We start from the raw sequence: 19,121 nt of genomic DNA on the forward strand, positions 1-19,121 counted from the left end.
GGGAAGTTGTGGGACCCTGAGATGTGGGAGGGAATGTTTGGGTCAAAGCACTTACAGATCATCAGCCATCTTCTGAGTTTCTGGGGACAGTTGCAGCAGCATAACTAATTATCTCTATAACTAACCTCCCCAAACCAAAAGAAAAAACAAAAAAGGAAAAGTAAATTTTGCACAAATCTGACTCTGAGTATTACTTGAACAAAGAATGCCAAACTGCAAAATGACCGTGGGTCAAAAGAGAACCTTCACCACACCCTAGTGCACAATCTCACTAGGCTGCCACGCTGCTGGTGCAGTATGTCACATAAGCCATCTTGCATGTTGTGTACCAGCCTAGACAACCTAAAACGCATTACCTGCCATAGCACACGAGCAAGGATGCTACATCCAGCACACCGAAAGCACCCAAAAATGGCAGCCCTGGTCAGAGCTCAAGTGAGTGGATGGAAGTCTAAAAAGCAAATTCAGCTTCAGATAGATGGTGCAGATTCATCTCTTCCTGCTCCTCCTTGAGAAGTATGATGAAGAACTCTGGAAATATGAGGAGCCAGGCATAGGAGAACTTCCAAGGCGAAAAAGGAAGGGAGACTGGCTAGGGATCTGAGGACTGAGGAACAGCTGTGAGGCCAGGCACCTTGGAACCACCCCCACAATATGAGCTCCCAGCCATAGAACATGACAAAAAAAAAGACACAGAAAAGAGAAAAAGTCTCTATTCAATAATATAAATCCCCACTTCAAGAAACTACAAGAAGTAGATCAAAATAAACCCGAAGCAAGCCAGAGATAGGAATTAATAAAAAAGAGAAGAGAGCAGAAAATTAATGAAATTAAAATTTAAAAACAATACAAAAACCAACTGAAGCAGCTGATCCTTTGAAAGGATCAATAAAATGGGAAAAATTATAGCAAGGCTGATGATGAAGAAAAAAGAAATGGCACATTTTAAATATCAGGATGAAACGAGGGCTATCACTACAGACCCTGCAGACATCAAAAGGATCATAAGGGATATTATGAACAACTCTACACACAGAAATATAATCCTCCCTAACACATTTTACGAAGCCAGCATCGTCCTGACACCAAAACCTGGCAGAGACTTAACCAAAAAAGAGAATTTCAGACCAATATCCTTGATGAACATTGATGCAAAAATCCTCAATAAAATACTGGCAAACCGAATCCAGCAGCACATCAAAAAGCTTATCCACCATGATCAAGTGGGCTTCATCCCTGGGATGCAAGGCTGGTTCAACATACGCAAATCAATAAATGTAATCCAGCATATAAACAGAACCAAAGACAAAAACCACATGATTATCTCAATAGATGCAGAAAAGGCCTTTGACAAAATTCAACAACCATTCATGCTAAAAACTCTCAATAAATTAGGTATTGATGGGACGTATCTCAAAATAATAAGAGCTATCTACGACAAACCCACAGCCAATATCATACTGAATGGGCAAAAACTGGAAGCATTCCCTCTGAAAACTGGCACAAGACAGGGATGCCCTCTCTCACCGCTACTATTCAACATAGTGCTGGAAGTTCTGGCCAGAGCAATCAGGCAGGAGAAGGAAATAAAGGGTATTCAATTAGGAAAAGAGGAAGTCAAATTGTCCCTGTTTGCAGATGACATGATTGTATATCTAGAAAACCCCATTGTCTCAGCCCAAAATCTCCTTAAGCTGATTAGCAACTTCAGCAAAGTCTCAGGATACAAAATTAATGTACAAAAATCACAAGCATTCTTGTACACCAATAACAGACAAACAGAGAGCCAAATCATGAGTGAACTCCCATTCACAATTGCTTCAAAGAGAATAAAATACCTAGGAATCCAACTTACAAGGGATGTGAAGGACCTCTTCAAGGAGAACTACAAACCACTGCTCAGTGAAATAAAAGAGGATACAAACAAATGGAAGAACATTCCATGCTCATGGGTTGGAAGAATCAATATCGTGAAAATGGCCATACTGCCCAAGGTAATTTATAGATTCAATGCCATCCCCATCAAGCTACCAATGACTTTCTTCACAGAATTGGAAAAAACTACTTTAAAGTTCATATGGAACCAAAAAAGAGCCCGCATCGCCAAGTCAATCCTAAGCCAAAAGAACAAAGCTGGAGGCATCACACTACCTGACTTTAAACTATACTACAAGGCTACAGTAACCAAAACAGCATGGTACTGGTACCACAACAGAGACATAGATCAATGGAACAGAACAGAGCCCTCAGAAATGATGCCACGTTGCTACAACTATCTGATCTTTGACAAACGTGACAAAAACAAGAAATGGGGAAAGGATTCCCTATTTAATAAATGGTGCTGGGAAAACTGGCTAGCCATATGTAGAAAGCTGCAACTGGATCCCTTCCTTACACCTTATACAAAAATTAATTCAAGATGGATTAAAGACTTATATGTTAGACCTAAAACCATTAAAATCCTACAAGAAAACCTAGGCAATACCATTCAGGACATAGGCGTGGGCAAGGACTTCATGTCTAAAACACCAAAAGCAATGGCAACAAAAGCCAAAATCGACAAATGGGATCTCATTAAACTAAAGAGCTTCTGCACAGCAAAAGAAACTATCATCAGAGTGAACAGGCAACCTACACAATGGGAGAAAATTTTTGCAACCTACTCATCTGACAAAGGGCTAATATCCAGAATCTACAATGAACTCAAACAAATTTACAAGAAAAAAACAAACAACCCCATCAAAAAGTGGGCAGAGGACATGAACAGACATTTCTCAAAAGAAGACATTTATGCAGCCAAAAAACACATGAAGAAATGCTCCTCATCACTGGCCATCAGAGAAATGCAAATCAAAACCACAGGGAGATACCATCTCACACCAGTTGGAATGGCCATCATTAAAAAATCAGGAAACAACAGGTGCTGGAGAGGATGTGGAGAAATAGGAACACTTTTACACTGTTGGTGGGACTGTAAACTAGTTCAACCATTGTGGAAGTCAGTGTGGCGATTCCTCAGGGATCTAGAACTAGAAATACCATTTGACCCAGCCATCCCATTACTGGGTATATACCCAAAGGACTATAAATCATGCTGCTATAAAGACACATGCACATGTATGTTTATTGCGGCACTATTCACAATAGCAAAGAGTTGGAACCAACCCAAATGTCCAACAACGATAGACTGGATTAAGAAAATGTGGCACATATACACCATGGAATACTATGCAGCCATAAAAAATGATGATTTCGTGTCCTTTGTAGGGACATGGATGAAACTGGAAAACATCATTCTCAGTAAACTATCGCAAGGACAAAAAACCAAACACCGCATGTTCTCACTCATAGGTGGGAATTGAACAATGAGAACTCATGGACACAGGAAGGGGAACATCACGCTCTGGGGACTGTTGTGGGGTGGGGGGAGGGGGGAGGGACAGCATTAGGAGATACACCTAATGCTAAATGACGAGTTAATGGGTGCAGGAAATCAACATGGCACATGGATACATATGTAACAAACCTGCACATTGTGCACATGTACCCTAAAACCCTAAAGTATAATAATAAAAAAAAAATGTATATCAAAAGAAAAATACCAAAAAAAAAAAACAGAATCTGTAAACAAAACTTTTACATGCACTGGGAAACCAAAAAAAAAAAAAAAAAAAAAAAAAAAAGAAATATGACGACGTAGATAAAATGGACCAAAAACTCTTTGAAAAGCACAAGTTGCCAGATCTCACCCAATATGAAATGAATAATGTGAATAGCCCTAAACTATTGAGGAAAGTGAATTCATAATTTTAAAGTACCCCAAAATATTCTTGAGGTACAGATATTTCATAGAAAAATACTACCAAACATTTACAGATAAATTAATACCAAATCTGGTGCACAGAAAAATGGTTACAAAAGAAATTTGGGGAAATTTGAATGTATGCTCCATTTTAGGTGATGTGAGATAATTATTTTCACAATTTTATGAAATTTGATGATATAAAATTTTAAATTTTATGAAGTTTATAATGATATTGTTTTTGTAAAAAATGTCCTCAATTATCAGATCACCCAGTTGTGGACTCCTCTTGCAACTGCGTGGGCACGCATAACTGGGTGAGCAGTGGACGTGACTATGCACTTTCCATACATCTCTGATTATAGGGGACATTGTTGTCCTCCACTTCCTGTCTTCACTCTTCCAGCAGACAAATCAGCGAGCCAGCATTGACCCAGTAGATAAAGCCAACACCATAGAGTATGTGGCTGGGCCTTCTAAAAGTCTTCTGGATTAGACACCCCTCATGGTATTATACGAGAGGGAAATAAGATATATTTTGGTCATAGATGGGGGAACACTGGCCAAATTCACATCCTTGGGACGATGCCCCAGTAGAAAGGGACGTTTCTCAAGTTAGCATAAATTTGCATTACAGGCTGGTAGTGACCCTGTCCTCAGGACCTCAGACTTACCTTAATTAGTTTGGACCAGTCATCTGGTCTAATGCCTTGATCTAATTGTCTTCAACAATATCCCCCATTGCTTCCCAAGTCCTGGTTTCCCCTTCTGTAAAACTCCAGACTCACTGGATGGTTGAAGCAGGAAAGGAGATCATAGATGAACAGAAGTTTGCACGTAATAAATCTACAGAGAGCCGTTGTGATTGTTATTGGTCAAATATCACCATCAGGACCCAAAGGAGGCCCATGCTTTGACCACTCATGGTCACCTGGGGGCCTGGTCCAGGCTTAAACTCCACATGTCTTTCTGAAATTCATACAGCAGATGCCAGAGTCTGCTGGGGGCAGGTCACAGATATGAATGGAAAAGTTTAGGAAGGAACAGACAAGGCAGAGGTCAGAAGGAGTAGGAAGGAGACGGGGTGGCTGATGAGAAACGGGAATGTAACAACTGTCGGGTAAAAAGCAAGATGCAGAACGTGACGAACACATGATCCCCTTGCCTCCTTTCTTCCTCATTCAGTGCACATTTATGTCAAACAATCTGTCAGGTTGTACCTCAAACTCTTAATAGTGATGACGCTTGGAGGGTGAGATTTGGAAGAATGATGCTGACTTTAAAATTCTACTTTATATTTATAGACTTCTAGCTTATTTTATGACAACATAAATATTAATTTTAACATGAAAGAAAAAGATAAAATTTAAAAATTTGAAGTAACCTTACCAGGAGGGGTATCTGAGCACTGTTCTTTCTGGTGGGCTGAGACCTTCAGGTCATGGCTTTTGCTGATCGCTGGCTGCCTGTCATGCTCGACCTGGCAGGTGAGCTTCACATCATCCCTGTGGGCACAGGTGTTCACTAGGAGCCAACTCATCCAGTTGTAGGTACCATCCTTGTTTTCTGTGAGGGTCGAAGCTGTTTCTGTTCGGGACACATTTCCATTCTCCAACCAGGTCAGCTGTAGTCTCTGGGGGTAGAACTTCCTCACCTGGCAGGTGACGTTCGTCTGGTTCTCTGCCCTCATGGGCTGTTGGAAAACCTCCAAGGTGGGTGGAACTGAAACAGCACAGGGCAGAAGCTCTGATCTTGTGGTACAGACAGATCACAGGGAGGGCTAAATAACGTAGCTCCCACCAACACAGTGAGGGCATCACCAGGACAGTGCTAGGCAGGCAGCAGATGCTCAGACATTGAGGGCACTCTTCGCATATGAGTGAAATTACTAAGCACAGTGCCTGGCGCACAGTAGGTGCCCAAGGACTGGTAGCTCCTACTAGGCTAAGAATGAGTGATATCTACAAGCACAACCCCTGGCATGCAGTTGGAATGTCAGAACTGTAGCAAAATCCGTGAAATCGCCAAGCACATAGGGATTTGGCTCCTAGTAGGTGCTCACTAATTGTAGTTGCTCTTGGTGAAATAAATGAAACTCTCTAACACAGAGTTTGGCACATGGTTACTGGTCCCCTGACAGCTGCCATTAAAATGATAGTGAGTGACCAGCACACATAGGTGCATGGAAGGTGGACAACACAGTTAGGAATTAGATTCCAGGCCATTCAAGATCTGGAGCAATAGCCTGGGGAGAGGGGGGTGGGCTTGGCAGCCAGGTGTGGGCTTGGACTGGGTGTGAGGGTCCTCTACCTCGTATGGCCTCAGACAAGTTGGCAGTCCCACGAAGAGGGTCCCCCTGCAAGGTGACGTGGGCCACCTCGCAGATGACTTGAGAGTGAACGTCCTCGTGGGTCAGCACCACCTTGGCTGTGCTGTGGATGCTGTAGGACACACTCTCTCCTGCAGGGTCCACGTTGGTCTGGAAGTCTGAGAACTGATTCCCATTTTTGAACCATTTCAGGGTGATGTCTCTGGGGGAGAAGCCATGGGACTCGCAGGTGAAGCTCACTGTGTGCGCAGGTGTGGCCCTTGCTGCGGGGCCCGATACCACGGGGGCAGAGGGTTTGGCTACAAAAGGAGCATCGATAATCAGGAGACATGACTGAGATGACCATCACTAATGATAGGCGTGTGACATGTTAAGAACCTTCATGGACATTAATTTTTAATATTTCTAATGTTGTGAAGGCAGTGTCCTTATTCTCATTTTACAGATCAGGCCACAACAGCTCTGGGAGGTGAGAACCAGCCCATGGTCAGACAGTGAGTAGGGGCAGGGCCCAGAGGGAAGTCCAGGCCTGAGTTCAAAGTCCTCTCCACACAGGGAGACTTCCACCAATCTGGGCATAGGAACAAAATTACTGATTGGTCTCCCTCCATGTTATTAACTGGTCCTAGCTGACTTCGCCCAGAGAGCTCACTAACCTCTGAGAGGGTGTTTATAGAAGCCAATACAGGGATCAATGGCCAAGTGGCACCACCATGAGAGCTGCAATCAGGCTGCTCAGCCCAGGACAGGGGTGATCTGACACACCCAGCTCCTCATCTGCAAAATAGGAGGACGGCATTTCTACTTCCTGGGATGTTGCCAGGATTCAATGGGGCAATGGAAGCAGTTTTGCTCTGGATCAAACACAGAAGATGCTTCCCCCCAAAAACATAGATCTATCTTTAACCCAGACTTTACAGATACACAGAGGTCTCTCTTTAGGTATTTATGAATTAGCCCATATTTTTGTTCTTTTCACAAATATTTCAGTCTGTTTTGTTTTTAACACTTTTTGCTGTATAACTGAACAATGCAAGTGTTTGGAAAGAGAAGGTTGGAGCATTACTCCACACTATAAAAAGTAAAGCTGAGTGATTGCTGCAGAGACAGGGGCTGTAAGTCTGCCTGGTGGGGATGAAACCTTGGCTTCCCAACCTGCTCACCACTCAGGTCTCCTCTCTGAGCCTCCGTGTCCTCATCTTTAAAGGAGGCAACAGGGCCGGGCGCGGTGGCTCAAGCCTGTAATCCCAGCACTTTGGGAGGCCGAGGCGGGCGGATCACGAGGTCAGGAGATCGAGACCATCCTGGCTAACACGGTGAAACCCCGTCTCTACTAAAAATACAAAAAATTAGCCGGGCGTGTTGGCGGGTGCCTGTAGTCCCAGCTACTCGGGAGGCTGAGGCAAGAGAATGGCGTGAACCCGGGAGGCGGAGCTTGCAGTGAGCCGAGATCGCGCCACTGCACTCCAGCCTGGGGGACAGAGCCAGACTCCGTCTCAAAAAAAAAAAAAAAAAAAAAAAAAAAAAAAAAAAAAAAAAAAAAAGGAGGCAACAAACGGCTCCTCCCTCATAGCACTGGTTTTAAGGAGACTCTGGCACAACTGCTGGTCTCTGGCCTCCTCCCTGCCTCCCTCCTGTCTCATCAAGAGAATCATTTAGGCCGACAGCATGGCTAAAAGGGGTGAGCATCCTACTTGGAGTTAGCCAATCTGAGTCACACATGAGCCAATTAATGACTGTGATTGCCTGGGCTGGGGAGGCATCACTTGGAAACTTCTGTGTCTTTGCCTGTGATACCTGCACTATCAGGATAAAGCCACCTTCCCTACCTATGTTCAAGGGTTGTGGGAGCCCTAATTGCTACATCATCTAGGAGGGAAATTAGGCAATTTTCTCAAATATGAAAACACACATATCTTCTGACCTAGGAAAGTCACTTCCAGTTGGAATTTCCCATCTGAAGAGGGTGACACATGTGCAAGGTCATCCACTGAAGGATTGCTCTAGTAGCTCAAAGTTGGGAATAAATTACATACCCATTGACAGAAGACTGTAAAATAAAATTTGATATTTCCATTAATTGCAGTATTCTGCAGCTTTAAACAATGGAGCAAACCTTTATGTCCTCATATGGAATCTCCATATGGAATGATAGGGTGTACGTTTGGGAGAAGTTTTCCAATCAGCAATGGACTTTAGTGTCTGAATGTGAGGTGCATTGTGAACCTTTGGGAAACTGATGAAAAGAGAAATGCTGGCTACCTGACACGTGGTTCTGTTTGAGGAGCTTTTATTGAGCACCTATGACGCACCTAGCTCTTCTGTGGAGACAGTGTCTAATACTGGGGAAGGAAGGAGACTGTCTCAATTCAGATATGGACTCTGGCTCCAATTCTGTCATTATCTGGCCCTGTGACCACGGACAAGGCCCCTGTCATGTCTTGGCTTCAGTCTCCCATCTGTAAAGGGGATTGGGCTGGATGGTCTGAAGGTCCTTCCTGTGCTAACATTCCAGAATTTAGGAGTTAGGACGAAGCTCTTGGGCCTCTGGCAGGAAACCCCAAATAAGCATTGTTGCTGCCTTATATGAGAAACCCCTAAGTCACCCACATGTGGGACCTCTTTCCTGAGGTGAGGGACATTCTGAGATGATGCAGCTCTGCTTGGAGCCCATGGTAACTGTGTGACTGTCCGTGAATCACACAAGGGTTTCCCAAATGGACCCACAGCAAATGCCAAACTTATTGGCATCTCTTCCCACTAGGCCATCAGATTCAACAGTGAATCTGCGCCTCCCAGAAATCTTCCCCGTGTGATGTTTCTGAAGATTAAATAAAGAAAAACACAATTTACCCTCTTCATGAGCTGGATGGATTTCTCCTCATTAGAAGGGAAGAGAATGTAAGCTTGGTGGGGAAGAGCTTTGGGCTGTTTCATTCACTGCTGTTTGCACAGCATTTAGGGCAGAGCGTGGCGTACAGTGGGGTCTCAGTGAGTGCCTGCTGCATAAAGAAGAGACTTGGCTACCCTGAGGGGGAAGCCTTCCCTGGAGGCAGAAGGCAAGGTCCAGCCCTGTGCCTGGGCAAGTCACTCACATTGTCAGTTCCCTCATCTGTGGAACCAAAGGGCTGGGTCAGCTTTGGAAAGACGAGCTGTAGAGCCGCAGACTGGGGATGCTGTCTATCCCATCATTTACAAGCCATGGAGCCTCGAGCGACTACCATGACATCTCCAAGCCTCAACTCATGTGATCTGGAGAAGGGGTGACATCAGATCATGAAAATGAGCACAAACCACCACACCTGATTGTTGCTCTAAGAATTGATAATGTAATTACAATTGAGTTATTGTCACACACCAGGGGTGAAGGAGGCCCACGCAGTACTCACCACGCACAGACAGCTCAGTGCCTGCTCCAGACTTAAACTCCACATCGACAGGGCTCCCTTTCCGGAACTTCACACAGTAGTAGGTGCCGGCATCTGCTGGGGTGATGTTACTGATGCGGATGGAAAAGTCCAGGTTGTTTCTCTTTGCGGGGTCTGAAACAGCTGTTACCCGGGGGAAGTGGCCTTCTTTTTGATTGTAGATTAATTCCCGGCCTGGTCCAGCTCCTCTGAACCACAGGATGGGCCCCACAGGGATGAGGGAGGTCACATGGCAGTGCAGAGTGGCCGACTCTCCAGCTGCAACCGATACAGACTTCTCAGGCTGAATCACCTGCAGCTCCTCTTCACCCGCCACTCCTGGAAAGGAGCACAAAGCAGTCATTTTTTCATCCTTACATGATCCTCTGTGTTTCCTCAAGTGTTTATCAATGGCTTTCATTGACTGGGTGCACACCAGGAATAGGCCTCGAGCTCAGCACACTACATGTATTATCTCATTTAACCCTCACAACTGGCCTGTGACATAAGACTGTAATACAAGCGAGGACACTGAGGCACAGAGAGGTTCAATTTCCTTTTCCTTACTTTCTTTTGTTCTTTCTGTTTGCTTTCTTTTCTTTTCTTTGTTTTTCTTTCTTTTTTTTTTTTTTTAAAGACAGGGTTTTGCTCTGTCTGCTGCCCAGGCTGGAGTGCAGTGGTGCAATCACAGCTCACTCTAACCTCAACCTCCCAGGCTCAAGTGATCCTTTCTCCTTGGCCTCCCAATTAGCTGGGACCACAGGTGCATTCCACCATACCTGGCCAATTTTTGTATTTTTTGTAGAGACACAGTTTCACCATGTTGCCCAGACTGGTCTCTAACTCTTGGGCTCAAGCAATCCATCTGCCTTGGCCTTCCAAACTGCTGGGATTACAGACGTGAGCCACCGTGCCTGGCCAAGAGGTTCAATTTCAATGTAGAGCTTTGGGTTGAGGACCTGAGTAGAACTCTTGAGCCCTCCTTGGAAGTCCCATGGTTTGCCAAATATGTGCCTCCACTCTGTGGCTACATGGAGTGTTGCACTTTTTGCATCAATGTATTGGGTGGGGCCCTGTAACTTCTTTAGACCCTTGAGTTACGAGCAGAAGTGATGGGTATAATTTGTGGGCTGTGCATTTAACTGCAAGAGCCTCTGTGGATCAATTTCTCCCTTCCAGAGACCCACAAGGCGCTAATGGGGCCTGCTCCATTGCCTGGATGCATGAATGACCGTTGCATGCAGAACTGCCAATCCACGCTGAATATGTAGCTCCCAGTAGAAATACAACGTTGTTTTAAGCCCCTTGTAATATTTCACCCACAGCATAAACACATTACATAAGTTTCCTAATGCTGATGTGACAAATTACCAAAACTTAGTGTCTTAAAAGAAATGTAACATTTTATAGTTCTGGAGGTTAGAAGTCCAAAATAGTGTTACTGGGGTACAATCAAGAAGAAATGATGAATGTCAAATACACAAAGGTAGAGAATAAAACAGTGGTGACTAGGGGTGAACTTGGGGGAGGTGATGGGGAGGTCAAAAGGTACAAAATTGCAGTAAGTCTGACGAAGAAGTCCAGAGATTGAATGTGCAATCTGAGGATTCTAGTTAATAATGTTGTATTGAATTCAGTATTTTTGCTTAAAAAGCACATTTTAGGTGCTGTTGACATACAATACATGCAGCATAACTATGGGAGATGATGGATGTGTCCATTTGCTTAACTTTAATATTCATTTCACTGTGCATATGTATATGTGTATGTATATGAAAGCATCATGTTTTACACCTTCCATTTCGACAGTTTTTAAAGAGCTTTCAGCAGAACTATGTGTCTTCTGGAGGCTCAATTTTTCCCTTTCCAAATTCTAGAGTTTTCTCATATTCCTTTCTCACAGTTACGTCTTCCCACCACTCTAACCTCATGCATCTTCACATGCAAACATCCTGGAATACAGGGATGTTTCAATGTCATTCTCCAAGAATTAATCTCCTTCCTCCTTCTTATAAGCACCCTTGTGATGTATTAGCTCCACCCTGATACTAGACCCAGATATTAAAATGACTGTCTTAAAAATGCTGAGAGGTAAAGGAAACAATGGACCAAGAACTAAAGGAATATAAATGTCTTAACAAAATGAGAACGTAAAGAAAGAGAAATTATAGGAAGAAATCAAACAGAAACCTAGGAATTGAAAGTACAATAACTAAAAGTTCACCAGAGGGGTCCCCCAATGGGTATAAGCAGGTGGAAGAATAATCAGAGAACTGGAAGATGGAATAATTGAAATTATTGAGACTGAGATATTGGTGGAAAATAGAATAAAATATAGAGCACAGAATCTAAGGGAATTGTGAGACATTATCAAATGTATCAACATACACCTTACTGGAGTTCCAGGGGGAAAAAAGAGAGAGAAAGGAGTAGAAGATTATTTGAAGACATAGTGGACAAAAACCTTCACAAACTAGATAAAATACAGGAATCTACATATTAAGACACAGAAGAAACGCAAGTTGAACTCAAAAATAAACTCAGAGACCCACACTAAGACACATTATAACCCAACTGTTGAAAACTAAAGTCAAAGAGAGAATCCTTAAAGCAGCAAGACAGAAGCAATTCCTTACATACAAGAGACCCTCAATAAGATTTTCAGCTGAGCTCTTATACAAACCACTGAAGGGCAGAAGATAGGGGGATGGTAAGTTCAAAATGTTGAAAGAGGAAAAATATGTCAATCATGAATTCTATACCTGGCAAAGTGTCCTTCAAATAGAAGGGAGAAATTATGATATTCTCAGATAAACAAAAGCTAACAGAGTGCATGACCATTAAACCTTGCCTACAAGAAATGCTAAAGGGAGTGCTTCAGGTGGAAATGAAAGGATGCTACATGGCAACTCAAAGTTGTATGAAGAAATAAAGATGTCCAGTTATGTGTACATTTTTAAAAAATCATGCTTCAATATCCCGCAAAGAAGCTGTGAGCACCCTACCCAGGTGACCAGGTAACCAGTATTTTAAAGCTGATCCCTGCCACAATTCCTCTTCTTATCCTCCTCTACTGTGACCTAGTGACATTGAAACACCCCAGTAAAACCCATCATGTTTTTTGCTTGTGTCCTCCACCTTGACTCCCAGTAAAGGCACTTGCCCAGGGATCCCATCTCTCTTGCCTACCCATCTGCTTGATTGAGCCTGCTCCTTGGGAGCTCCTCCCACATGGCTTCCTGCATGGCCTGCCCTACTTCCTTCTCTAGGAACTGTGAGTATGCCTCTTCATATGAACTTTTCATGGCCATGTTAGAGTGATCCTCTAAGATTCAACCAGCAGGAATCACTCTAACATTTTCAATAGTAATGGCAACGAGGATGGGATCATTCTAAACTCCGGTGGAAAGTTCCTAGGGAATGCCTTTGACTTATGACTTACTGATTTGCTACTCTGATTGGCTCCACAATTTGAGAAGGCTTTTTACCCTGATGGCTTTCTTGTGCTATGCTATGTACAGCTTTGTGTTGCCTTTTGGAGTGCTGCCATGGCTCTCCATCCTGAAGTGAGGATCCTGTTCCAATATCAATAATGACATCCACCTTTCTTCAAGAGCACAAGATGATATAACATTGGTAACACCTCTTCAAAGAAGATTCATGTGATATGCATATTAATGTCACATAATCTAGCATCTGTAAGTTTTTTCTGGGGTACTCGTGGCAAAATATTCTTCATTTACAAATTTTATTTACAAATTAAAATCAACAGGCCCTTCTGTTAATGTCTTTAAATAAATTAACAAACAAAAGTATCTCTTCTCTGTAGAGACTTTGGCTGTGTCTTTCATGCCTCTTGAAGTCTCTAAACCACTCATGATGGCCATACATTTTCCCCAGGGCCTTTGATGCAAATATAACGCCCCTCTCAGCCTTTGCTATACTGCATTACAACAAGAAACTTCTGGTTATCTGTTGGGCTTTCCTGGCTTAGAGTCCAGATCTGGGGAGCATACATTCCTGTTGTACTCATTAACCATAAATTGTCCCAAAGCCAGACTCTGCTTATCTGAAATGGAGCCCATTGGAATCTAAACTTCCATGAAAATACAAAACTAAGATTGTTGCCAGGTAGAGCGGCACACCTTTCTGTTAACAGTTGGCATTATTATTACTGGGTTTGTTGATGCAATAATCCTCAACCAAACACTAGCTGAGTTCAGCAGCATATTAGAAGGAATACACAGAATGAGCAAGTGGTATTTATTCCTGGAATACAAGAATGTTTTGATATATGAATGACCAACAATGTAATACACCATATTTATAGAAGAAAGAGAAGAAACACATGATTATCTCATTTGATGCAAAATAGCATTTTACAAATGTGGACATCTTTTTGTGACAAAAACCATCAATAATAGGAATATATGAAAATTTCTGTAAGATAAAAGTTATATACACATACCTTATTTTATTTTCACTTATCAGTGGCTAATTTATGATTTTATTTACCTATTTATCATGTATATTGATTACTGTCATTATTGTGACTTTATTGAAAAAAGAAATCAGTAAGATAATCGCATTTACAATTACTACCAAAAAAGCTACAATAGCTAGAAACAGATTTACTCAAGGACATGGAAGACCTCCACAACAAAACTATAACACCCTGATGAAAAATGAATAGAAGAAAAATAATGGAAAGATATCCATGCTTGTGGATTAGATAATTACTTTTGTTAAAAATATACATACTACCCAAAGAGATCTACAGATTCAATTCATTATTAGTAATATTTCAATGACATTTTCCTCAGAAATGGACAAAACAATCCTCAGGTTCACATTAGTCATAGAAAATTGTGAATAGAAAGGCAATCTTGAGCAAAAAGACTGGAGGCATCACATTGCCTGATTTCAAACTTGACTACCGTGCCATAGTAATCAAAACAGCATGGCACTGGCATAAAAATAGACACACAGACCAATGGATCAGACCAGAGAGCCCAGATATTAACGCACACATTTACACTCAATTGACCTTTGACAAAAATGTCAAGCAGACACATGGGGAAAGGTCAGTCTCTTCAAAAAGTGGCGTTGGGAAACCTGGATATCCATCTGTAGAGGAATGAAATTAGACCTTCCTTTCACATGACATACAAAAATCAATTCAAAATGTACTAAAGACTTAAATGTAAGATCTAAAAGTGTAAAAGTACCGGAAGAAAAGTGCCATGACATTGGTGTGGGCGATGAATTTTCAGATATGAGTCCCAAAGCCCAGGCAACAAAAGAAAAATAGACAAATGGCATTACAAAAAACTAAAATCCTTCTACACAGCCAAGGAAATAATCAACAGAGTGAAAAGACAACCAGCAGAATGGAAGAAGATATTTGCTAGCCATACATCTGATGAAGAGTCAATATACAAAATATGTAAGGAAGTGAAATAACTCAATACTAAGAAAACAACCCAACTAAAATATGGGCCAAAGATCTTAAAAGCAATTTCTCAAAAGAATACATTAAAATGGCCAGCAGGCCTACAAAAATACTCAACCTCACTATTTATCTAATAAATGCAAATTAAAACCACAGTGAGCTATCATCTCACACTTGTTATAATGGCTATAATAAAAAAGATGATAACTAGTTTTGGAGAGGATGTGGAGAAAAGGGAATTCTTGCACACCCTTAGTGGTGATATAAATTAGTAGAGCCATTAGCAAAAGCATTATGGAGGCTCCTCAAAAAATTAAAAATAGAACTATCATATGATCCAGCAGTCTCACTACTAGGCATATATCCAAAGGACATGACATCAGCATGTCACACAGGTATCTGTGATCCCATGTCCATTGCAGCATTATTTACAATAGCCAGGATATTGAATCAACCTAGGTGTCCATCAGCAGATAAATGGAGAAAGAAAATGTGGTATATACACAACGGGATTCTAATCAGCCTGACCAAAGAAGGAAATCCTGTCATTTCCAACAACATAAATGATCCTGGAAGATACTACGCTAAGTAAAATAAGCCAGGTACAGAAAGACAAATACTGCATGTCACTCATATGTGGACTTTTAAAACGTTGAACTCATAGAAGTAGAGAGGAGAATAATGGTTACCAGGCACTAGGCAGGGGTGCATTTGGGGAGATATTGGTCAAAGGATACAAAATTTCAGTTTACTTAGGAGAAATTAGCTCCACAAATCTATTGCACAGTGTGGAGTCTAGAGTTCATAACACAATTTGTATCCTCAAAAACTGTTGAGAGCAGATTTGAGAGATCTCACCACAAAAATGATATATACACAAGGTAGTTCATATGTTAATTAGCGCAAATTAGTCATTCTGAAATGTACATGTATTTCATTAATATGGTATACATGATAAGTATATATAGTTTTCTCAAATAAAAATATTTTCTTAAAAGTTTCATTGAAATTAGCAACTTGGAGAAACAATGATAAAAAATGAAATCTCCTGCGTGCATGTACACTTACTTAAATGCACACATGCATATACATATGCATACACACACACATATATATACACACACATTTGCAAATAAATATACACACATACATATATATACTACATATACACACACACACATATACATTCACAAATATATATCAATGTGTGACCTATCGTGATAGTATATAATTTTGTTTTGTGTGTCAAGTAAAATTACAACATACGTTAAAATCTCATTAAAATATCTGGCCCATAGAAAGTAAAATATTTGGCCCATGGAAAGCATCCAACACGTTATTAACAAATTCAGAAGTCACAGTTGTAACTGGTTGTTGCTAACTAGTGTGGTAGGCAATAATTAATTCTATGTTTACTTCCCTGCATTTTCTAATATTTCTGCTAGTAGCATAACACAACTAAAAGAATGAACTTTGGAGCCAGTCGACCTGGACTTGAATCCCAGCTGCTCCACTGACTGAGGTAGGGGACAATGTATGGACAAGTTCCTCCCTCTGCCTGACTGCTTGTTTGGAAATAGGGGATAATAGTTGCAGCTTTCACGCAGGGATGTTGTGAGGATTAGTGGAGATAAAACAGGCAAAATGCTTATAACTGTGTCTACATGGTAGGAAGAGCTCAATTGTTAAACTCTTACTGCTATCATTTGGGTACAGTGTGTGTGTGAGAAAAATAATTTGAAAAGTGAGACCCCTGCCCTCTAGGGCCTGTGAGGTGACATCACAGCAGGGCCCAGTGGGGAACTGAGAGGCTGCTGTGCCCAACCCTGTGGTTCTGGGGTCAGCTCCATGGCCTGAGAAGGGATCAGGACAGGTAACTTGCCTGGGAGCTGTGAGCAGGGCTCTCCCAGGCTGCACCAGGAAAGGCCCTCCAATCCTGCCTGTCCTGGGAAAGAGGAAAGAAATTAACCATGGGAAATTTAAGAGAACCAAGGGAGGTTGTAGTACCTGTTATGGGCTGAATGTGTCCCACAAAATGCATGTGTTGAAGCTCTAATCCCCAGCACCTCTGAATGTTACAGTTTGGGAGACATGGTCTTTAAGAAGTAGTTTAGTTAAATGAGGTCACTGGGGTGGGCCTTAATCCAACATGACTGATACTCTCATAAGAAGAGGAGATGAGGACACAGTCACTCACAAAGATCATGCGTTTAAGACACAGAGAGAAAATGGCCCTGTACAAGCCAAGGAGAGAGACTTCATTAGAAACTAACCCTGCTGACACCTTGAAAGATCAGGAGGACTGATCTTGTAGTTATGGAGGACTTCAGCCTCCATAACTACAAGGAAGTAAATGTCTGTAGTTTCAGCCAACCAGCCTGCAGTTCTTTGTTATGAAAGCCCTAGGAAAGGAATATAGGACCCAGTAAGCAGAAAATGTGGAACTTCTTAAAGAGGAAGAGGTCACAGAGAAATGCGTGGTAAGAATCAGGTCACAGGGGAGGGAGGAGCATGGGGGAACAGAGGACAAAGTGAGGAGCACCCTTAGGGAGGATGGTGGCCGAACACTCCCAGGATACACTACACCATTGCCCTACTCAAGTGATCACCATTACAGACTTCACATCCTCAGTTTGGTGAAGAGAGAGGGCTGAGCCTAGAGCCACATAACCTTGTTAGGGTGTCTCTGAGCTTACTCTGGGGACTTGGGCATGTCACTTGGCCCTAGGGCCTCAGGACTGGTGAGGATTTAAATAATGATTCTTCTCTGCTTTGTCAATTGAAATACTATCAAAATGTAAGTAATTGTTGTTGTGGTGGTTGAATCATCCCGTTGTTCAATGCCTCTGGTAGCCAGCGGCAGATCCACAGAGAAAGCACTCAGCTCCCTGATTTTCTGCTCTCAGTCAAGGCCTAATCCTTGGCCTTTCTTGGCAGCACTTGTCATTGTCTGGAATCCCTGAAAGTCCAGGGACAGGCCATGGCTCAGTGGGCAGGGAAAAAGATTTTAACCGAAAGCAATGCTCACCTGTGAGTCCCCCCAGCAGTAGCATCATCAGCAGGAAAGGACAAGGAAGGTGGGGCCAGAAGGCTGGGATGGGCATTCTGGAGAACTTAAGAGTCTGCTCTGTCCAAACGTCTGTGCTGAGAAGATCTCAGAGTCTTCTCTGAGGAGACAAGACAAGCCCTGCCTCCCTCAGTTCAAGAGGAAGTAGCTGTGATGGAGTGAGGCAGTAACCTGCTTCTGGATTGTGAAATAAAAATCAGGCACAGCAACCAGCTACAATGCAAGCAGTTACGCATGCTCCATTTCAGGAGAATCAGACAGGCTTAGCAGAAATAATGCTTCCTTCCCACCTGAGGTCTGTACTCCTTCCATGGCTCCTAACCCCATCTTTATGTCTTCTTGGTGATTTGCCATCTGGGGCTCTTAAGCCAAAAAGGACCTGTGGTTATGAAATGTTTCCTAAACTTTCCATCTCAAGACCCCAGGATGTGGTTGGCTTCTGGTCTCATTCTGCACCAGCCTCAACCAAGTGCTACTCAGCTGGGGCAGGAGGAGGGGTCACAGGGCCTGCTCAGTGTTGGAGAGGAACAGGTCTGCTCTTGAAATGGTTCCCTATTCTGAACTTGTATAAATATAAATGGCAAAACTTAGCCCAAATTCAGTCTCATGTGGCCCTTAGCACTTTCAGGTACCTGCACCCAGCAGAAGGAATTATTTCCTGACTTCTTCCAGGAGTGTAAGTGGGCTTAGGATAATAAGGATCTGTTTTGTGGGGTGAGGTGGGGATTATGGGTTATGGAAAGGGGATACGGTTATACTGGGGGAGAATATGGAGGGCAGATTCCTGGAGCAGTCACATCAATTTCAATACTCTTTGCTCTGCACACAGAACACCTATTCCATTCATCACTGTATTCAGATGGGAACTGAGGAGGGAGGGAGAATAAATACCCTGACTAAGAAGATGTGCTAAAGAGTTGGGGAAGTTACTGGTCCTTCCTAGGTTCAGTTTTGCCTTCTAACATTGGGATAATAAGTCTCACTGCCATGTTTTAGTGAACATCAAAAGAGATAATGACTATGCATCCCTGACATTCAGTAGGTTATTATTGATACTCATGGTG

At 42.4% G+C, this 19,121-nt stretch overlaps 1 protein-coding gene across 1 annotated transcript in view; it reads right to left on the minus strand.

The window, feature by feature from the left end:
* The window catches only part of LOC129474581 (signal-regulatory protein beta-1), a 22,120-nt gene extending 3,911 nt beyond the window's left edge, over window positions 1–18,209 (minus strand). The window contains exons 1-4 of the mRNA XM_055266020.2: window positions 18,019–18,209; window positions 9,521–9,877; window positions 6,113–6,430; window positions 5,192–5,524 (exon numbers count right to left, since the gene is read on the minus strand). Coding sequence (XP_055121995.2) covers window positions 5,192–5,524; window positions 6,113–6,430; window positions 9,521–9,877; window positions 18,019–18,094 — 1,084 coding nt within the window. The 5' untranslated portion in view covers window positions 18,095–18,209. The remainder of the gene's footprint in view (window positions 1–5,191; window positions 5,525–6,112; window positions 6,431–9,520; window positions 9,878–18,018) is intronic.
* Window positions 18,210–19,121: the final 912 nt, after the last annotated feature.

This window comes from Symphalangus syndactylus, chromosome 24, assembly GCF_028878055.3.
Source record: "Symphalangus syndactylus isolate Jambi chromosome 24, NHGRI_mSymSyn1-v2.1_pri, whole genome shotgun sequence".
NCBI classification, from domain to species: domain Eukaryota; kingdom Metazoa; phylum Chordata; class Mammalia; order Primates; family Hylobatidae; genus Symphalangus; species Symphalangus syndactylus.